This window comes from Harpia harpyja, chromosome 13, assembly GCF_026419915.1.
Source record: "Harpia harpyja isolate bHarHar1 chromosome 13, bHarHar1 primary haplotype, whole genome shotgun sequence".
Lineage (NCBI taxonomy): Eukaryota > Metazoa > Chordata > Aves > Accipitriformes > Accipitridae > Harpia > Harpia harpyja.
Window position 1 is genome coordinate 29,573,071 of NC_068952.1, and position 21,935 is coordinate 29,595,005.

At 39.8% G+C, this 21,935-nt stretch overlaps 1 protein-coding gene across 1 annotated transcript in view; it reads right to left on the reverse strand.

The window, feature by feature from the left end:
* KIF26B (kinesin family member 26B) overlaps window positions 1-21,935 on the reverse strand; it is a 317,496-nt gene that overhangs the window by 201,694 nt on the left and 93,867 nt on the right. The window contains exon 3 of the mRNA XM_052806304.1: window positions 20,841-21,374. Coding sequence (XP_052662264.1) covers window positions 20,841-21,374 — 534 coding nt within the window. The remainder of the gene's footprint in view (window positions 1-20,840; window positions 21,375-21,935) is intronic.

A 21,935-nucleotide genomic window follows, 5' to 3' on the forward strand; every position in this document is an offset into this window, starting at 1 on the left:
TATTATAAAATCTGTTCTATTAAGCCTATGACAATGGTTCATTTGCTTGATCAGCAAATTCCCATACAGACCTTAACTTGATAAATATAAGTTGATGCACATTCCCAAGCAACAACCACCACTGAGACATGAGAGACATAGACTCATTTTAGTCAAGCTTAGCAATGAATTCACTTTTCTCAGCTTGCCAGTGCCCTCCTGAACCAAGTAATCCATGGAAGAAATAGTTAGTACTCTATCTACATCAAAAGGAATCAGTATATTGAGTCTGAAATAGTATTGACCAAGCCTGCTTCTTGCTCGCTTACTTTGTACCAATATATTTACTAAGCAGAAAAGCAAACAGACGAAAAAAATATTGGAGAAGGAGAAATTGCATGATCTGAAGCATTCAGGACAGCAAATATCTACCTCAACTGAACTTAGCCCTTGTATAGAAGTTGCAGATTCTAGTCTGCAGTGCTCCTTTAGTCTGAGTGACATAGCCTGCAAATTTTATTTATTGGCTACTACTTCATTATCAAACTATTTTCTGAAAGGTAAGGCCTCTACCTTGTTACAAAAACACAACAGCTGTCATAGCTCACCTTCCTCAATGCCTTCAATGTTTTCTGATGTCCATTCAGGATCATGCCAGCCTCTCCTATTGCTCCCCAAGGAAGCTACAGGCGGGATAGCCATCCTGAGATGTAAATCTGCTCACCCTCCATACCCCAGAGCTCCCCCGGTGAAGCAGACTCCCCATGGGCAGACCCCTGCAAGACTGTGAGCTATCCCTTGTGAGTAAAGCACCACCAGCTAGACCCAAATATGCCTCTCATTCATGAAGCTCCACCAGCCAAGTCTCTGTGGACAGAGCAGCAATGTAAGGGTTCCCAGCTGGCATATTCCCATACTTACTCTGCAAATGAAAAATAGGAACAGCAGCTAGCAAAAAGAGGTTCTGGTCTCAGTTTTGTGTCTCTAGGCATTTCAGCAATGCAAAAAGATACTGTGCAGCAACACAATAAAACTGCTTCCTTTCTCGTCAAGAAGACAACAATAACATGGCAAGCTGTGGGAAAGCTGAGGCCACCTATAGCTTTCAGAAGTTTTTTTTAAATCTACTTTTATAAAGTTGTTAATTCTCCTAATTACCTGTATATCTTGCTGCTGCATTATAAAGCTGTGCAGCTGGAAATTAATTGGATCTTTTTCTACTATGACTTTTATTTGCTACCAGATTCCTACCATTTCACAAGAGAAAAGGCCTTTCTTTTGTGTGGCTCAGTTAAAGTTGATTTTGAACATCCGTATTCAGTGACCACGCTGTAATCCCTTGTTGCATCAGCTACCTTTTAAGACCTCAGCAGCCAGGCTAATTGTGCTAAAATAACTAGTGACACAATGAAGAGCGTGTGTGGACTATGAAAGATGAGCACGTCTGAATTCTGTCTGTCTGTACACATGGGGGAGCAGCTAAATGAAGTGACTGCACTTCTGAAGCTGAGGCACAAGTCTCTCTAGTTCACTATGTACAGGAGTAATACATTTGTTATGAAAACAAACTTTTATTTCTCTGATCAGTTACTAACCTGCCAGCAATGTCAAGGCATCGTAAGAAGTTCAAATCTTACTGTAGCTGTTTCCCTATCACAAACAGTGATCTGTAAGGCATTGACCTTTCACTTGTCAGTTGACAAGAACAGGTCTAGAAGCTACCAGAGTGTGTCAGCATGTGGGCTTAACTTAAATGGCAGTATTGACCCAGAAAGCAACCTCTTTCTATAGCTAGCAAGAGAGTAAACAATAAAAAACACCATTAGTTTTTCCACACATAGGTGTATGAACCGGATCATTAGTCATTATTTAAAAGACATTATGATCAAGTTCTACCATGAAAACACATGAGGAGAGAGAACTACTTCATTTCCAGTATTAAAAAAATCTGACAGGCTTAGAGATTCCTGCAATGATTATTGCATAAGAATGTGGCATAATGCAAATTCAGCCCCCACACATAATCACCTCAAGAGCTGACCTTTTTGGGGGGCAAGATCAGTACACATCTGACAGGTCTCTTACCCAGCTGCTCATGGAAAGGTGCATGGGTTTGACCCCCAGGGATCTAGCAAATGCCTTGAATCTATTTAGAAACTAGTACCATCCCAGTGGCTTCCCCATCAGAAAGAAATGATGAGTATCAGCTTTTCTATAAACTGCTGCCAAAGATTTAATTATCTTAGTGCTGGCAGATACCACAATAATACAAATTGTTTTCTCTGTGTGTTAGGTCACAAGACTATCAGTAATGTACCTTATAAATGGAGGAACGAGAGGACTTGAATCTTGCATGAGGCATGAACTGCTGAACAAATACAAAAGAGCTGCTTGCAGAGAAGAGTCAACTCATTTAGAAGCCAGGCATATTTTGGACCAAGCCATATAGAACCCTGGGAAATCTGAGTTGAGAGAGACTGTGAAACCTTTCTCAACTCATCAAATATTCTACGTTTGAAGATTTATTCTGTAGTATCCTTTTCCATACACTTTCCTAAATCGTCTTCACGTAGAAGTACATTTTTAAAAACTGATTAAATAAAAGTTAACCTCTGACACCAACAATTGTTAATACTGCTTACGCAGCTTTCTCTTTTGCTGCCTCACTGAAATTTTAACAACTCATCATCTGAAAGGACTCTGAGGAGAGTCTTGTATATCCTGATCCATCTTTAGTGGAATAAAACTCAAGGTGCACATTTTACTGCTTTGCTAAATTTGCATCTCTCAAGACAGGTCTAAGGCTCCAAGTACTCTCAGCTCTTCTGAAAATCCACTGAAACCTGCAAGCAGCAAAGAAAGCTTTAAAAAAGAAATACTGTGTTCAGATCTTAGTGTCTAGTCATCAAGTTGATGGGTCCCTTCCCTCCATTTCAATTTAGCTTAAGCAATGCTACAACACATCTTCCAGTGTATTACCTGCATTTCAGTAAGACCTCTCATCCTAAAAAGAGCAATTTGTCTCATTCCTGAAGAAGAAAGCATCTTTTTCTGATACCTCTGTTTGGGCTCGATTCCACAGGAAACATTGAGGACTGCAAAGTACCCAGTCTTCTGCATGAAATTTAGTTCTTAAAATGTTGTTATCAGCTTAAATGCTCACAATGAAATTAAAGTCACTGAAGTTGCACATACTCAGGTGAACCATTCAACTCATCATTTGTAAAGCTGTCTAGGAGCCAGTTTTCTTTCTGAATGCTGACTGGCATTGTATGAGATTATGAGGGCTCAAGCACAGAAATAAGTTGCCCTGCTGAGTCATAACAGCAGTCCACGTGCACACCCTTAGCCTGTGGCAAACACAAGGTAATAATGATTTATCTTACAATCACTTGTCTAGACCTAAGTCAAAGAAACCAAGTCAAATTATCTTGAATTTGCTGTAAACTATGAATATGCATTCACAGTTACCATGTATTAGTAAGCTTGCTAAAAAGTTATCAAGCTGATCATGTGTCTGAGTCCTAAGATTTACATTAGGCTAGGATAGCCAGAATAGGAGCCTTTATGCAAGGTTGAATGCAGAGCTGCTCAAAAGTTACACCAAATGTTCAGAAGGGTTCAGTGGGGCTAAATGTAAATGTGGGGGATTGGCTATTGGTCCAAAAATGCACTGAAGATGTGCAGAAGTGAAAACAAGAGAGGTACCAACAGAGTGGTGTTGCAAGAAAGGCACTTTTAAGGGGCTGAATTCCAGCTGGAAAAGGCCCAGAACTGTGAGCCTCGCACTTGCCTAGGAAACACTCTTATTTCTTCCCCACAAACAGAGATGTTGATACACTCTTCAGAAGTCAACAGCACATCCTTTCAATGCAAATACCTTGCAAGACCCTGACACCAGCCAACATCTCAAGTCAAAAAGCATGACAATATCATGTTCCTCTTTTCCCACAGGGAAACAGCATTTAGCTCAACGTCCGTGCTGAAAACTTCCACCATAGCAGTGAATTGCACAAACCGTGGCCTAATCCACCATCTCCCAATGTAACGGTCATGCTGAATTGCATTGCCTTTTGGCTTTGTGTAGCTGCCTTCCCCTTTTCTGGCCCTACTATTAATAGTCCCTTGCAGGTGTTCCTTCTTTCACGGTACCAACATGGAGATGTGGTAATAGCTAATTTCACAGTTATCAGTGCTAATGGGAGCTGCCATGAAATTGTCTCATTTCCAGAGGAGTCAGTATGCAGTTGCTAAAGAAAAAAAACCAAGGCAGTTCTGCAGAAGCTATGCATCAGCGGGAGTGACCTCTCTATAAATTTAACAAGGTTGGTCCTTCTAATCTCTGTCACAATACATGAACACATGTCTTACTTTCACGTTAATAATAAAAATGTCCTGCTGCGGTTTTAAAATTATTTTATGACAGCAACAACCATCATTTTTAACAGGAATACATGAAAAGAATTCAAAAGGTGCCAGAAGAGCCTTCAAATGAGACCAGCAGCTGGACAGAAACAGTTCCTTCCTGGCCCTGAAGGTGAATGCCTTAAGGCATAGATTTGGTTGCCTTATTACCTTAGGTTGCATAGCTACAGCTGTTATTAGCAGTCATAAAAATCACTCAACTATAAGCATTTGACTTGGAGGCCGCTTCCTGGGGTGAATTCTACAGGCCGACTAGGTGCTGAGTTATGCTATGTTGTCTTCTGTTTGCTCTAGATTTACTGCCCTCTCAGCTAACAAAAGCAAAAAAGAGGAGGAGCTCATCCTCAACTGAACATCAAATTAAGCTCTGTTAGTGCATACTATAAATCATTAGGAACTGGGTCTCTCTCTGTTCTGGTCCCCTTTCAGTGCCACAAAGAGGTCAGCTTGTGAGCATCAGACTGCACACTTGCTACATACTCTGCTGAATGGGATGGACCTTTCTTACACAGCACCAAACATTCTCAGCTTTTTATGTATGCTCCTAGTCTACTTCTATTTTCCAAGCTAATCCTGGTTTTGCCTTCTCTCATTTGCTGCAACTTCTAACAGGTTTTCAATCAAAATTGTTTCAGTTGGCCATTTTTGATTTACAAGTCTTGAAGGGATCCAAGCTGAGCACGGTTTTCCAGGCGCTAGCTCAACATTACATTAGCTGAAGCAGACCTAGCATTTAATTCAAGTGCACACAATGATCTTTCCCCAGTATATGTAATCTGCATTTTAGTCTGCAGGAACCATCATAATCCATCTTCACTATGACAGCTTTACAGTATGATGATCGTATTCCCACGTTTCCCCTTAGGGCCCTTGTACACTAAGAACTTTAAGCATGCCGACTGTCCATTCTCAGCTGGAATTTAGTGCACATGCTCTTGCAGACTGAGTAATTGATACCAATCCCCATCTGCACTAACCAGCTAAATAAGGTCAGGTGAAGAACAGCATTTTCTCCTTACCACTGATTTTAGATGACGCTTCTTTTTAGACACTGCCAAGACACATAAGTCCTTTACTTTTCTCAAATGGCATTAAAAAAAAAAATCAGTGCTCAGTTAGGAAGATATGAACTACGGACATGCATATTTTCAAAATTGCACAGTTCTGAAAAGTGAATAATAGAGAGGAAGGGGCACAGGCTCTAGTCTGGCTGTGCCCTACAGCCCTTTCTGAAAAGGCAGGAGAGGGAAAAATTGAACATCCATAACCTGCAGCACCAACAAATGGCAGCCATTCCTCAAAAGACGATATTCTTTCAAATTCCATCAGTATAACCTGTCATGAGAATTTTGAGTGGACAAATAATAACCACTTGATTAATCAAGGATTATTTTCCGGCAAAACAGAACTCAGATCAAACCAAGGGTGGACTCCATGCAGCGTTAATGATCTCGTATCAGCCATTTCCTGTCTAGGAGAAGGGCTGCAAAAGACAAATAAATGACAGTCATATGCAAAGTGTTATGCATCTTACTACACAATGTGTTTAACTTTGGAATGCAGTGCCCACAGTAAACACTGACAGTTATTTACTCTTTACTCATAGGTACACTTCGTGTATACTTTCACAGCAAAATTTGTTCACAGCACATACACATGAAGTTCTTCCAGTTTTTGTTATAAATTACTGCCTGTCTTTGTAGTACATTAATCTCAGGTAGACTCGTACTTTGTGAATCATCCAAGGCCCCTGCCATTTTCTTAATTTCTGCCTCCTTGTAGACTTATTATTTCCTAATTTTTACCACTAACAATTGCTGATTTTTATTCTTGTTCCATTACATACCCTGATCACTTTTCCTGTTGGCACCCTAAGAGACAGGAGAGAACAAAACAAACTACCTGGGAAAACTTAAAAGATCTTAACAGTCAAAAGTCAGAAGGTTAAGAGAGAATATCAGCATAAGAAAAGTGTCTGGAAGTATACAGTCAAGTCTTATAGCTACATTTACTTCTTCCTAATAAAAGTCAGCCTAAATAACCTTCAAATGGTATTTCTCTACTTATTTTTTCTTTTATCTCTCTTTTTTTTTTTTTTTTGAAAAAAACACAGCAACAATGAATATACAGTTACTTCTACATAGGGCACAAACAAAGACAAAAAGTCATTGCCCCAAGGAGTTTGCACAATAAACTAAACTGACGAAACGCACTTCACTAGGGTCTAAAAATAAACAGTGATTAAAATCAGTGCAGGAAATATTGGTTGATTTTTTTTATAAGCAAACAGCAAGATTACATTAACTGGCCCCTTGGGAATAAAACAGATCTACAGTAAATTTAATTAAATGCATTTAATGAAGTCCAAATATAAAAACAACAGGCTCACCATCTGAAATGATGCCTAAACTCTAGTAAACCATTCTGAACTGTAATAAATGTCTCCTGGTTATCTTCAGTTTTCATTTTGGCTTTCAGCACTCCACACAGAATTTTTATTTGCATATGAAATGTTTTGGATTTTTCCCCTTCAACTTGTTTACTTGGTTTGTAATGTAAAAGTTTCAGAAGCTACTTTTAAATCAATTTTTGAAAGGAAGTCTTTATTCTATTTTAATTAACTTTTAATAGAGCATCATGGACTGATTTTCTGCTCCATAATGACATGCCAAAAGAAGGATCACTGACTACAGGTCAGTGGAAGTGCAGTGTTGTCATCTGTGTAACTGAAGAAAAAGGTCTCGCGTGTCTCTTCACAAGGTATGCTGTAGGCATTTACTAAGTTAGCTTGCACAGTCATTTACACTAGGACAAAGGAAATACAAGATGGGCATGAACTAGCTCCAAAACATAGAGCACTATTCCATATGCAGGATAATAAAGAACCAAGCCTGAAACACTTCTAAAACTGCTGCTTAGTGTGTATTCTTAAGAGGGACTGAAACACTCCCCCTTCTACATTAGCTTTCAGAACTCAGTGTACTCCGATTCTTTGATTTTCTTAGTATCAGCAGAATGGCACACAGCTACAAAAAGGCAAAAGCATGATAATGCTCTGTCACCAGTGGAGTGAACTTGATTTCAGATCAGAATCTATCCTGAAGTTTATCAGTAACTTCTTTTGGAAAAGCAGCATAAGAGTCTTTCCTAGAGGAAATGAAGTGGAAGAAAAAGATATATTTGTGCGTGTATATACATAAACACATGCACACACAAATAAATAAACCAGACTGAGGATGCCCCAAAAAAATCAGAAGTGGAATGAATATATTTATGCATTAAACCATTAGATTCTCCATACTATTTATGCATTAAACCAAAAAATTCAGGGATAATTCAGGGATAAATCCCAATACTTCCCACCACTACGTTGCTCAGCTCACAATGGCCACAGTAACAGAAGCCATGTAAAACAGATGCAGACTAGCTTTGCGACCAACCCAGAGGACTAGAACTCCAAAATACCCATTGCTGCATAGTGTCCCCTACAGACAGTGGGTTTCATGCGCACAGGGTTCAGTCCTATCCAACAGAGATAGATAATTATGAAAGTTCAAGAAAAAAAAGTTTACAGTTTCAGAGGTAAATTTTCCAACAGTATAGCATTGCAGAAGGTTCCCTAGGAGGAAACAGAGCATTATACGAGGATGACAGAATTTTAGTATTTGCTGGAACTACTTTTATTAGGAATTAAAGCAGAGTAAACAAGAAAGAAGACTTGTTGTTTACTATCCTGGATTCAGAAGCTTTTTGAAAGAATACATTTCAATGGTGCTAAAACCTAAAAAACTTCAGAGGTCAATTTAAAACTTCTATAGTCTTGTTCTTTCCCAAGGGCATGCTTTCAAGTGAATCCCTGTAAAGCAAAGCCCTTGTTTTCAAGTTTTTTTCTTTTCAGAAACCACAGTAGCAGCTTGTTGTAAATGGTAAAGTGTATGAACTCTGTGCAGTTGATAAAAATTCCAGCTCAAGCCATATTTGAAGATAAAAAACAATCAACCAGCAAGATTTTTTTAGTCAGTCTCTTCTGTTTCCAAAGTTTTTCCAAATTATTGTGAACCCTTATAATGGCTCCATTTCATAATCCACTCTGATATTGATTCTTCCAGGCAGGCACAGAAAAATCTAACTTCCACGTATCAAATGACAAGATGGCCCTTTTTGTCCCAAGTGTAACAGAAGAAAATGTTATTTTCTCAATTCTTCGCAGACTGCATAGCACCCATCTCAGGCATATCCTTCCACTTTCCTGTACATCTGCTTCTTAACACATAAAGCATGGGATAATAAAGTTTGTTTCATTCAAAGGTATTGCCAAGGTTTAGTTTTGATGCTCAAAGTATTTTGGGTCCTTTTACAGAAATGGACTTTAAAGTCTGCAAAATATTATACAGTTACCACTCCAGCTCTCTCTCAGCTGAGTTTACATCACGTTTCCTTGTAGAATTTCATTTCCCCCCTCCCCGCCATGTCCATGCAACATTTATAAAGTCTTGGAAGCAAATTCTCTAATGACCTAAGCACAAACCATTCTCTTGCTCTAGTAGAGTTGTGGCTACTGACAGGTCCCTTTGGCTTTCTGTGGTACCATCTATGGATTCTCCAAGAAATTACAAAGAGGCATTCCTACTCTATGTATTCAAATTGGGCACAAGAACACTAGCAGCAATAGCATTAACAAAATTCTTTTTTTCCTCATGATTGATATAAAATTATCCAGCATATTAAATGGGATACTGGGGAGCAATCAGTTGTTTTCCAGTATTTCTGTTAAGCATTTGTAACTAATATGCCTGTATGTAACATGTAACTGCCCTCCCACACTCTCGCTCTCACACTCAAAAGGAAGCCAAGCTATAATAAGGCTCCACTGCCACACTTGAAACCACCTTTACTGGAGAAGATACAAGGAATAATGTGCTCTATTATTCATATTCATTATATCATAAAATTCCTAGAGGCCCCAGAACTAACAGTCCCTTGCAGCAGTGCCAACCGTCCCTGCTTCAGAGACAAAGCATTGAGGGGGCAGGGAGAAGAGACAGGTAGTCACAATATATGATTAAAGTCATCGAGCAGTGGATAAAAAAGGAAACAGAGAAACCCACATCACTGAGCTTGGAAAAATCTCATAATGTACGTAACCTGCACACACATAACTCCTTTCCAGAAATCTTGAATTTCATTCAAAATCTGCCCTAGCTATCATCAGGGCAGGTATCTGCATTCCACCTACTTTTATATAAGTAGGAATAAATCTTTATAAACTGGTGTCTGGCAATGTTTAAAAGGATCTTTACAAAGGCTCTGAAGTGCAAGACAACACTCAGGAGATAATCAGCATCACTACTAAATCCTGGCTCCAAATGGCACTTCGAGGCATTTAGGATTACAGAGGCAAAGACCCTTGTGATGACTGACTAGGGCAGAGAATAATGCAAAGCTGGTAACATGAGAACTAGATTTTTCCTTCCAAAGCACTTATTTACCTGAAAACAACTTGATTGTTTATTTAGCATTTACACCTAAAAATAAAATAAAACAGATAAGCTTTAGGACACCCTCTGATATTCCTGTAATTTGTCAGGGAGGCCTGGTGGCCAGGAACGCTTAGCTGTGTTGTTCTCCTAAGTCACCTGAATAGTAGCTGGTTATATTATTTGCTGAACAGGACAAAAATGATAGTTTTGGTTTACATTACTTCAAAGCAAAAAAATCAGAAATCTTCCACTAGCTTGCATGCTAAGCCTCAGTTAAACCTACCTAACATTGCAAGACTCTTCATGATGACTTTCACCGAAGCTGGTCCAAATGTAGACAAAGCTTTCTGAGCACATTTTCCCTATCAGTCCTGTCTGTGATCACTGCCATGATATACCTGTATGGTACAATTGAGAATCATGTCGCATCCTTTTTTACCTCCTGCACATTGGCAATGAACTTCACACAAAGTTTTCAGGGATCAGAGAAACTGATGATATCTTATTACTATACATTTTCTTCTGATGCATTCCGTATAATTTCTTTAATAACGCTTGAGTTAATTTTCCATCTTCTATGTTGCACTGCAGTAACTGAGAAAATATACAGGAATAAAACAGAGATGACTGTGCTTATGATTTGTGTTTAAATCCAGCAACACTGCCTAGCTCCAGCAGCCTAAAACCTGTCAGGAAGAAAAGCAACAATAAACCCTATCTATCGGCTATCTGTCTCTTACAAGAAAGAAAATATCACTCTCTATGCTTTAAAATAGAAATCTTTTTCAAAACTAGGCCTAAACTCTGCTTTTAGTAATAGCCTTGACTTTCTTGCAAAGTAATAGATAGTGCAGTAAAAGATGTAAAGAAATTGCAGAATTCACATCATAGGTGTGCTTTATAATTATCCAGTGACACCAAGCTGCACTCACTGTAGATCAATGCAGCCACAATGAAGTTAAGGAAGCAGAAGTGATTTCATCAAGCATAGTTCCAACCTTTAATTCTTTTTCTGTCTTTCCCACTAGCCAAAAGCCTGTGCATAAATTTAGCCAGCTATTTAATAAACACATATATATGCCACTTTCACAAATTCAAAAAAATGTCAAACAATTTGAAGCATGACAGACACATGTATTTGATTCGAAGAGCTGTCACAACAACTTTACTTGCACTCCCATCCATACAACTATTACCTTGCACTGGTTGCAGCTTAGTCACTTTATGTTCACATCTACCAGTCAGACCCGAGACGTTCTTGGTTTATAAAACAAAGTCCTCAGATACCTTAATGGCACGCGTGATGGTGACTCTTGCGCTCCCATACAAGGAAGAGCTACAGATGCTTATGCTGAGATTTGCTAGTGACATTAAGCACAGTGAGCGCCAACCAATCCCTTGGAAGATGAGAGCTTGTTACCTTCCCTTCCCCTTCAACCTTTAGAGCAGTTCTGAATTCAGCCAGAGAGGTTAGGTGAGAGTGAAAGGTGAAATGCAATTTCATTTCTCCTCAGAGCAGTCTATAGATTTAAAAGATGGTTTCCTTAGCTGGGAGGGGCTTTTTCTCACCCCTGTAGAGGTATAATCCTTCCTTAGTCTTCATAAAATACAGCTAGACACATTAAAAGTTCAAAAGCTGCTGGACAACCAGCCTTCTGCTTTCATTGTCAGGAGGAGCAGGTCCAACAGACTCTTCAGCATGCGGTCAGGCCAGAGTTGTAAGGAAAAAGAAAGCTTCCCACTCCACCAGCCCGAAGGGAAGTTGAGCCCACTTGGAGTGCAAGACACCATATTCACTCCCATCACCACAGCTGTTCTCACTCTCTGGCTGATCAGATCTTACAGGGTTGATGTTGATCTCATTCTTACCTATATTACACTGATATAGCTATGTCAACTGCAAAGCAATTATCCTGGAGTGAGACAGAAGACAGTCTGGCCCCGTATATATTTTATCTGACAACACCCACCTCTCAAGTTAACAATGCTCTGGATTATAAAGGAACACCAACCACTTTAACTCAAATCCACTGAATTACAGAGAGCTGTCCCAACAGAGAATTTGATGCTCTGTTTCTGACACCAGCTCAGAAACACTTTAGAGAAAACAATGGTTTTACATGATAGCTGTGTGGAATCACATTTCAGAGTTACATCAGCCTCCAGCTATTTATTCCTTACTTCCCAGAAGCACAGCACAGCATCAAAGAAAAAGGCTTTGTCAATTTATTTTTTGCACAGTAATACAATTCTTCATATTTAAAAGCCCAAATCTTTTTCTAAGCAAAAGAAAAGGTTAGAACAGGATTTTACAAAGAGGAAAAAAAAAATTATGATGATGTTCCTAAACCTAATCTTAATTTTATGTCCCATTTACATAAAACAATGTAAGAAACAAATGTCTCTGTCAAGGAGACAATACATCGATTTGTGTCTTCTTTGAGTGGTATCCCTTGGGAATCTAAAGGGAAACTCCTAAAAATTTGCTTTTTAATTCTTTTGTCATCCCCTCCTTCCCATCTCAGTTAGAATGAGTTACTGTTGGTTTTGTACATTTCCATTTTCTCTCTTCTTGCAACAGATGCTGACCAGTAGCAAGATACAGGAGGAATATCAGCCACATGACCGAATCTTTATGCAGTGTTAAAGACCAAGATGTTGCTCATATAAATGATTCAACCCAAGAGAGTTTTTAGAAGCCATGAATCTTCACACACTTGAGTAAGAAATTAAAAAAAATATATATTAAAAGAATTCTGAAATGTACAACACTTATGTTGAACTCTAGCAATGTTGTTGAAACTGTTAGAAAAGCAGTCTTCGCTAATCTGTTTATCACAGGCCTCCATCCAAAACACAAGCACCAGTCATGTGGTGTTTATCCTTCACCTGGTTCAGGCTCTAATCTAGGCTCTCTCTTCAGCTGCCACTCAAGAGCCACTTTCAGAAGAGAGGGACAAAGAGTGTAAGAGCTGACTAAGTACATCAGTATCCTTCTCCCAGTCAGCCCAGTTACACCTGTGCTGGAAAGCTTCAGTGGTACTTTCAGGAATTCCAGTCCTTAGCCATAGATTGGGGATATTTAAAGGAAGCCTTCTCCATAGAATGTAAGATACCAATTGCCTTATGCTATATGGAAATTTATCCCTTACCTTTTTTTATCCTAATATCGGAAAGAAGGAATTTTTTTATTGCCCACATAAACACATAATCCTTTTATGAATTTTCCTAAGCTCTTGGCCTCAATACTATTTCCACGGCAGTAAGTCCCACAGAACTGTACACTGCATGAAAAGCGTATTTCCTCTTCTCACTTCCAAATTGGCTGTCTTTTAACTTAACTCTCTGTGTTCTTGAGCTATGAAATAAAGCAGAAGCTGACCATTTTTCTCTCTGATTCTGTGCCTACTTATATACAGTGTGGGAAATAAAGGGACAATTTTGTGTCAATGTATGACTTTGTGTTCTCCCTCTCTCCATCCTACCTCTACATCATTTTTCTCACTGTTAAAACATCTCCCCTCCTCTCAGTTTATACTTTTGTTCCATGATGGAAGCAGTCAGCACAGCTATTATTTCAGAAAAGAAACTAGTCTCACATGTGGACAAAATCCTTAAGCTACAGGGGAGGAAACCAAGACTCTAAATCCTCACTAATTGTGATCTTCTGGCTTTCGCTAATTTACAGGATTAACTCACTCCTCTAATAGTCCACAGATTTCTTCCTCGCATCACAGTTGAGTCATGGGGTTTTCATACTCATAGGATAAGCCTACTTAGCTCTTTTCAGTCCATGGGATAGCCTTTACCTCTTTCTTCCCTTGGTCACCCCAGTATCATGAAGGGGAAAAGTAATCATTCTAAGGTCATTAAGCCATGCATAAAAATGCTGTAAGAGATCAAATCAGACCAGAGTAATGCAAAAAAGAAACTGCTCCTACAGTTCACATAGACTTCAGTTTCCCCTCTTGATGATATTAGAGAATCTGTATACAACTAGACTGCTAGTTGAGAGGGTGGACGGGAGGGTTGAAATACAAATAGCCAACTCCTGTTAATATACAAACTGAATGATCAAACAATCATGGCAAAATGTCAGCTGATGACATACACCAGCTTTAGTAGGGTCATATCTAATTATTAGTGATGTGGTTTAAAAAGGCTTTTAGTCAGAGGAAAGCTACTTCAGAGGTAACAACAAGGGGGAAGAGGGCAACAGAGATAATTAAGCAGAGATATAATTTCAGTGCCAATGAATTTGTTTGACAATCTGTTTCTTGGCCCAGTCAAACAATCTTTGGAAATAAAATTCCTGCACTTTCAGTCTACAGTCTCGCTATAGAGTTACTTTGTTAGAGTCCACGTCACAGAATTTAAAAAAAAAAAAATCAGTGCAAGAATTTGCACACGTTTGTTCAGCATCATCATTCATGAGCTTGCATAGGAACAAGGAACATAGGAAATAGGAACAAAGTTTTCTACTATGTTCAGGGAGCCATCACACTCAAATGTGGATCTCATTCAACTGCTATTGAAACATAAGCCATCCAAAAAATTCTGGACCAAAACTTAACTGCACAAATGCAAAACACCTCCTGTGTTAGGTATCTCATACTGAGTTGTGCGTGGTCGCATAAGAAAATGGTACTAGAAGAGACAGTATACAAATCTCCTTTTATTTTGTTGCTAAGATGCTCGGGCAAAATAGGTCTGCTTCTAGGAAGCATGGAATAATTATAGAAGACACCTGTTAGTCTACAGATGGAGCAAGTAACTTCATTTCTGTACCTTGCATTATATGCTTTAGAAGGTACTTAAATTACCCTGGCACTGTTGTAGCAATCATTAACATTTTAGCTTTAACTGGCTGAACAGTTTAAGAAGCGACAGAAACAGCAGCAAGTGGAAACGAAATAAGTTAGACAGCAGAGACTTGGGGAAAAAAAGCTTGGAATCAAAATCCTGGATGGGAATACCCCACACACAGGCATTAGCTCTGTATGTGAACTCTCCATCTTGTGCCCAACTCTAATCATTACCAGTTTCTTTTTAAAAGCCTGTGCCTGAAAGAACTGATGTGTTATGAGACAGCCATGACCTAAGTAAACTCCAAACAAATCATACATCACTGCAAAACTCCAGAACAAGCTGGTATTTTCTCAGAGAACAGTGTTCTTCTAAACATACATTATACATAAAGAGGAAACAGAAAGCACATACTGTAGGCTTTCATCAATTGTACACAAACAAAGCCTTTGATAACTCTCTGAATAGGCTTGAGATCATTACGCCTGGGGCCAAGAGGCTCTCAGTAGCTTAAGATCTCATTTTCCAAACTTTTGGTCAAAAGGGTCTTTTTAAGTGCAGGGGAGAAAGGAACAATTTTTCCTTGAATATCATTATGTTCACAACACCCATACTCAAATCCTTACATGCACTACCTTTTTCCCTACCAAATTCAAACTTCACAACCTCAAGGTCTGGAGCAGGAGGCGCTCACCCACATCAACAGCCACATTTTCTGTTACGCATCTGTCCCTCTCATGGCCCACATTGTTTCTGGAACAGTTGGCCTTTTCCAGTTCTCTGGTTCTTTCTTACCTTCCTGTCACTCAAATCTACCAAACACGCTGTGCTAAATTTTTTTTTGTTTGCCCTTTTAAATAATCTACTTAAAGACAAGAAAAGATTCTTATGCAGATCCAGGAAGGTAAGTAGAGGACCGAGGAAATGCCCACCGTTTTATGTTCTGCAGCTGTATTGGGTTTGTGTGGCCAGGTTTTGGTAGTGGGGGGCTACAGGGGTGGCTTCTGTGAAAAGCTGCTGGAAGCTTCCCCCCATGTCTGACAGAGACAATGCCAGCTGGCTCCAAGACAGACCCGCCACTGGCCAAGGCCAAGCCCATCAGGTGGTCGTACCACTTCTGGGATAACAGATTTAAGAAGGGGAAAAAAAAAAAAATCTGTGCAATTGCAGCCGGAGAGAGGAGTGAGAAGGTGTGAGAGAACCAACCCTGCAGACCCCCAGGTCAGTGCAGAAGGAGGGGGAGGAGATGCTCCAGGCGCCGGAGCAGAGATTCCCCTGCAGCCCATAGGGAAGACCATGGTGAGGCAGGCTGTCCCCCTGCAGCCCATGGAGGTCCACAGTGGAGCAGATATCCACCTGCAGCCCAGGGAGGACCCCATGCTGGAGCAGGTGGGTGCCCAAAGGAGGCTGTGACCCCGTGGGAAGCCCCCACTGGAGCAGGCTTCTGGCAGGACCTGTGACGCCATGGAGAGAGGAGCCCACACTGGAGCAGGTTTTCTGGCAGGACTTGTGACCCCCACAGGGGACCCACACTGGAGCAGTCTGTGCCTGAAGGACTGCAGCCTGTGGAAGGGACCCACACTGGAGCAGTTTGTGAAGAACTGCAGCCCGTGGGAAGGACCCATGTTGGAGAAGTTTGTAGAAGACTGTCTCCCGTGGGAGGGACCCCAGGCTGGAGCAGGGGAAGAGTGTGAGGAGTCCTCCCCCTGAGGAGGAAGGAGCAGCAGAGATAACGTGTGATGAACTGACCCCAACCCCCATTCCCCATCCCCCTGTGTCACTGGCAGGGGAAGAGGTAGAGAAAATTGGGAGTGGAGTTGGGCCCGGGAAAAGAAGGGGGGGGGGGGGGGAAGGTGTTTTAAGATTTGGTTTTATTTCTCATTACCCTACTCTGGTTGATTGGCAATAAATTAAGTTAATTTTCCCTAAATCAAGTCTGTTTTGCCCGTGACAGTAATTGGTTGAGTGATCTCTCCCTGTCCTTATCTCAACCCACAAGCCTTTAGTTATATTTTCTCATCCCTGTCCAGTTGAGTGGGGGAGTGATAGAGAGGCTGCATGGTACTTAGTTGCTGGCTGGGGTTAAACCATGACAGCAACTCACACCACAATGCAGTTAATGCCATGCTTTCGGTTTAGAGGCACAACATTTGAGAACCATGCAGTTAATTTAGGTTAAAAGAGGGCACCTTTCTGAAGAGGAGCAACTACTTCTAAACAATGGAGCGCTTTTACACCAGAAAAAGTGTTTTAGTGTAACCAGCTTAATCTAGTCACTATTTTCAACTCCTTTCCCTTTGAAAGCAAACCCTAAATCAGTCTGAACTACTAAGGACTCAAATCTATCTTATTCTTTAGTGTGGTGGTTTTGCTTTGGATAATAAAGTAATAAGAATGTTATGCATTCTATTTAGTATCACATTCTCTATAAAAATTACAAGAAGAAATAATTTCATCGAGGTATTTGGACTTTCGGCTCCTACATTAGTACCTCAGGCTCAAAGGTTTCTTTTTCTTTAGAAGTGTTATGTAATAACTGGTAAGCAACGGAAAGGTACTTAACACTGTGGTATCCTGTAATTCACATTAGCAGCTGCACAAATAATTACAGCCCTTCTCAGGTAAAACCTCACCAATTGAAATGAGTTTTCTCTGAGCAGAGAAGGACTGAAATCCCTCTGAGTGATAGGGAGATCAACAGAAGCCTTTACAAGTGTTAAAACACAGTCTGATCCCCAGGGTATACAAATGCTACCTGCTGATGACTGAAGGAGCATGATTTTCAGACTCTGAATCAAATTCTATTGAATTTTGGCTGGTATTTTCCTATACGTATTCAACAGAAAGGGGTCACTTTTCCCCTGACCAGGTAACCATTTCAGCATACCAGAGTTTGTAGAAGGGTTTTAATGGGCCATGCTTTATGTTTAAGATCAATCAATTGCCTTTCCCTGCCTCTGATTCCCTGTTTTGTAAGAGGGCCACTTACCAGCAAAATTTGATTCAGCCCCTTACAGAAAACAATGTCAGCTGTTCATTTGTGACCCAGGCCTAGTGGACATCACAGGTTTTTGGAACCAGATCTTTGTTTCTGTCTAGTCAAGGGGTGGCTAAATATGGAATCACATAAAACAGGACCAGTGGGGACTGATGAGGTCATCTACGCCATCTCCCAATCTCCAGGTGGGACCAGTTTTGCCTAAACAATTCTTAGCAGTTATTTCTCTGACTTATTCTTAGGAGACTCCACTGATGAGTTCCCCTAATACCTCCATGAAATTACTGGAAAGTTTCTTTTACATCTGACATGCATCTCCAGTTAAAGACAGTATTACTACTTCTATTTTTCAGACTTTAAACACATAATACATTACTAAATCTGGTAAAGTATAAATTCACATTTGTTTTACTTACTCCTGATAGCAATTACCCTTTCTGCAAAAGTAGTTGAATAGTGGCATGTCATTTAAGACTCGCCCTACACTATGGCCGCAGCTGAGCCCTACAATATCACAACACTCACTTCATATTTTTTGTTTGTTTGTTTGTTTTTTCTACCAGAACTGAAACAAAAGTTGTAAATTGTTCACCATAACAAGGTTCTAATTTTAGGCAGTCTGGAAGGGAGGATCCTAGGAAGGAAGTAACATCCTAGAACTTACAACAGTAGGAATACTTTTTGGTGCCTAAAATTGCCATGAGTCAATTCTGACCCACAGAACTTCACATCCAAACTAGTGTTTTCTCTTTTTGGTGATATTTCAAGGAAGAAAACACGGTCAGTTTTCAAGGTACTCAACCATTTCTGTCAAGTTATCTAGACTGTCTAACAAAAGCTAATTTACAATGGGAAGTGTCTACAACAGGCGCCATTAAGTCTAGAGCCAAGAGACTGACTTCTCCCTGGACATCAATTTAACAAGATTATGATGTAAAAGGGTACTGTACCTCTCTGTGTGAAGTGCAAGGCTTTTTATCCCAAGAAATTATTTTTTATTCCTCTTAGCTAATGCACAGTGAGGTTTTTCTAATCACTTAAGGGAAGGCAAGAAAATTTAATTAATATATAGACATTTGCAAGTAAGTAGCTAGCGCCTCTTTTTTTAATTCACCTTCAGATCAAGAAGGGTTCTAATTAAGATAACAGAGTCATCTTCCTAGTGCTCTTCCCCAGTAGTTCTGTAAGTGCATAACAAAAAATATATTTATATGGGAGAGAGATCTAAAATGTTCTGAAAATGTGTAGCAAATAAGATTGGTTTCTGTACACAAAAGCAGAAAAAGCAAAGCCTGCATCTTCCTACTACTTCAAATTACAAATAAAACACTTTTCAAAGTTTTTCTTCTTACTTGACTAATTCCCAGTCTGATATGGATACTACATAACCAAACACTAAAATCCTTTCAACACGTTTAAAGACAAAAGCTATAATTATTATTCCTTGACTGGACAATTAAATGTGACACTTGAGTAAAGTCAGAATTTTAACATTTGAAGGTGGAATCTTAAAGAGAATATAAAACTTAGTATCAACACAGTCCATCATTGCTAGGTTTGTTTGGGGTTTTTTCAGTTTGTCTGGATTTTGTTTGGGGTTTTTTTGTTTGTGGGGTGTCTTTTCTATTTCAAGGTTATTGAAATGAGTGGTAAATGGCAGGGAACACTCCTTAATCTAACTGGAGCCAAACTGGGAAGTTTTGAATAATTGATACTCCTTACTGAATATTTTTAAGACAAAATGAAACATCTAGGAACTATGAACATTATTAAAAAGTAAAAAAACCCCACATTTTCATAGAAGATGAACCTAAAAGATTGTGAATGCAATAAAACTGAACTGATTTTCTTAACACAACTAATAATTATTCAGTTTTCTTAATGTGCGTTGTTAAGGGGGGGGTAGATGAAACATAGATGAGAATTTTTTTTTTTTTTCTTAGATCAAACTATGATCACATACTGACCTGCCCAAATGTGATTCAGGTTCACTAGAGCATAAATCCACAAAACTATAAAGTCACATATTTTCCAGATAAAGTAACTGTAGTTCACTTCTGGTTTTACCAAGTTTTCTTTGGTGCATGAAAATATCTTAATGCTTATGAATAACATCACTTTTTTCTGGCTGTAATACAAGTTACTCATACTGACAAATGTTAAATATTAATTTAGGGACCTATCTTGCAATCTGTTCGTAACTTAGTAGAAAGACCAACTTCCAAAGATATTTATGTGCCTAAGGAAGCCAACAGGATGGCTGGGAGAACTCAGAAAGAATAGGCTTATGTCATAATCTGCAAGTGCTTGGGCACTCTGAAAATCCCACCACCTGCAGCTAAGTGCATCGGAAAGCCTAACTCCTGTCACAAAAACCCCTTCTGTGCCAGCTGGTGTGGAGGGGTTCTACACATACTTATGGGTGTGGTATACCAGAAAACATCAGGCCAAAGAGGAAGAAAAGGACATGCTGAGAAGTACATGAAAATCTCCCCAAAACTGCTAAGCTCTGGAGACTAGTGGACCTGTTGAATTCATGAGAACTGATACAAATCAAACCACCAAGAATCAGTTGAATCTGCAGAAGGCCACCAGCACACACTAGCATCAATAAGAATGTATGTAGTTTAGAACACATCAACAAAGGTAGTGCCTGCTATATGTACACAAAGACTATAGGATCATATGGACACATGATGAACCAAAAGACCTTCTGGGTACTTTCTGAATACCAGCCCAGAAGTCACTGGTACACTAGCGCCTCTTTCCACTTGTGAGTAAACAAGTGTGGTTGGCTCCCAGCTGTTGCTCCAACCAAGTATGATGAGCAAGAGTGAGTGAGTGAGAACTGTGTGAGGGAATAATTGCATATACCATATGAATAGTTATCTGCTATTAAACACAACGGCTTGGTTCTATTACTAATAACAGCTGAATTAATAAAAGGTGTTCTAATTAATACTGGTTGTAATCTGTGTCTCCACCAACTCAATGCCCTGTCAGGGAAACAGGAATTCATAGCACTCCTTGTTCTGGTGCTTCACTTTATGAATGGCTCTACTTCTACGCAACAGGCACAAGCAGTGTTAACATGTCCGTGCAAGCTTCGATGGGAAGAAAACAAATATGTTTTGTTATTTTAAAATACTTACTTGGTAGGGATATAGAGTGACGCCATTCGTTCTTGACAAAGACCAGGTGCCATCAAGGTACTGATGAGCCTGGATGGCCACAGAGTTGAGAACGTTACCATTGCTGGGGCTGGTGGCCATTTGAAAGCTGACCTTGGCTTGGTGTCCAGGAGAGCCATTTTTCTTCTCCACTCCATTGACAATTCCTAGACTGTTGGGTTTTCCACTGTGTTTGTTGGCAACAAAGCCTGTATAATTAGATGTAGCATAAGGAGCAGGCATGTATGCCCAGTCCCTGGGCTGCAGGCTGCCCATGTGCCGGGGACTCACTAATGTGGGGATATTGGAGAGAGGTGGGGGAGAGCCTGGCGAGGCATCGTAATGTTCTGAGTTGGCAGCTTGCTCTAAGGTCAGCACCATCTGAATTGCCTCTTGCTTCAACTGGTTCAGGTGTGTGGCACAAACATCACATCTGTTGTCCTTCTCATTCCATGCTTTACGAATAGTATTGGGAACTTGGAGCTTGTCATGAATCACCGAAGAGAAACCTGGGTCCTAAAAACCAAACAGAGAAGGGGGAGGAGAGAGAAATGTTTAACCATGGCTACCACAGTGAAACGTTATTACTGCTGATTGTGCATTTCAAAAGCCAATTTATGAGATAAGCTTAGAATGCAAACAAAGGCCATTAGATACAGTCAACATATGCCAGCAGCAGAGCTGAACAAAAATGAGAAACTAGATTGTGTTGGGAAGAGAAAATTCTTTTACTTTTACTGATAAGTGGCAAATATTATAATTCAACTGCAAGCTTCAATGCATGGCAGAGAGAATGAATTAACCTGCTTCACACCACTGCACCTAATTTCTGGCTTGAATGAAATCTACTCTTAGTTACACAGGTGAGATCAAGAGCAACTCCACTAAAACCAGTGGGCTTGTAGCAAGGTTCACAAATTCATCTACTCATCAACACCAGCTTTTGGTACTCGGAAAATCCAGGAAATACTCTGCAACGAAAATGTAAAATTTCAAAGCCTGCTGTAAAGAAAAAAAAGAAAAAGACAGAAGTACCATTACTCTCCCAAAATCCTTCTCGGAATTCAAAACAGATGG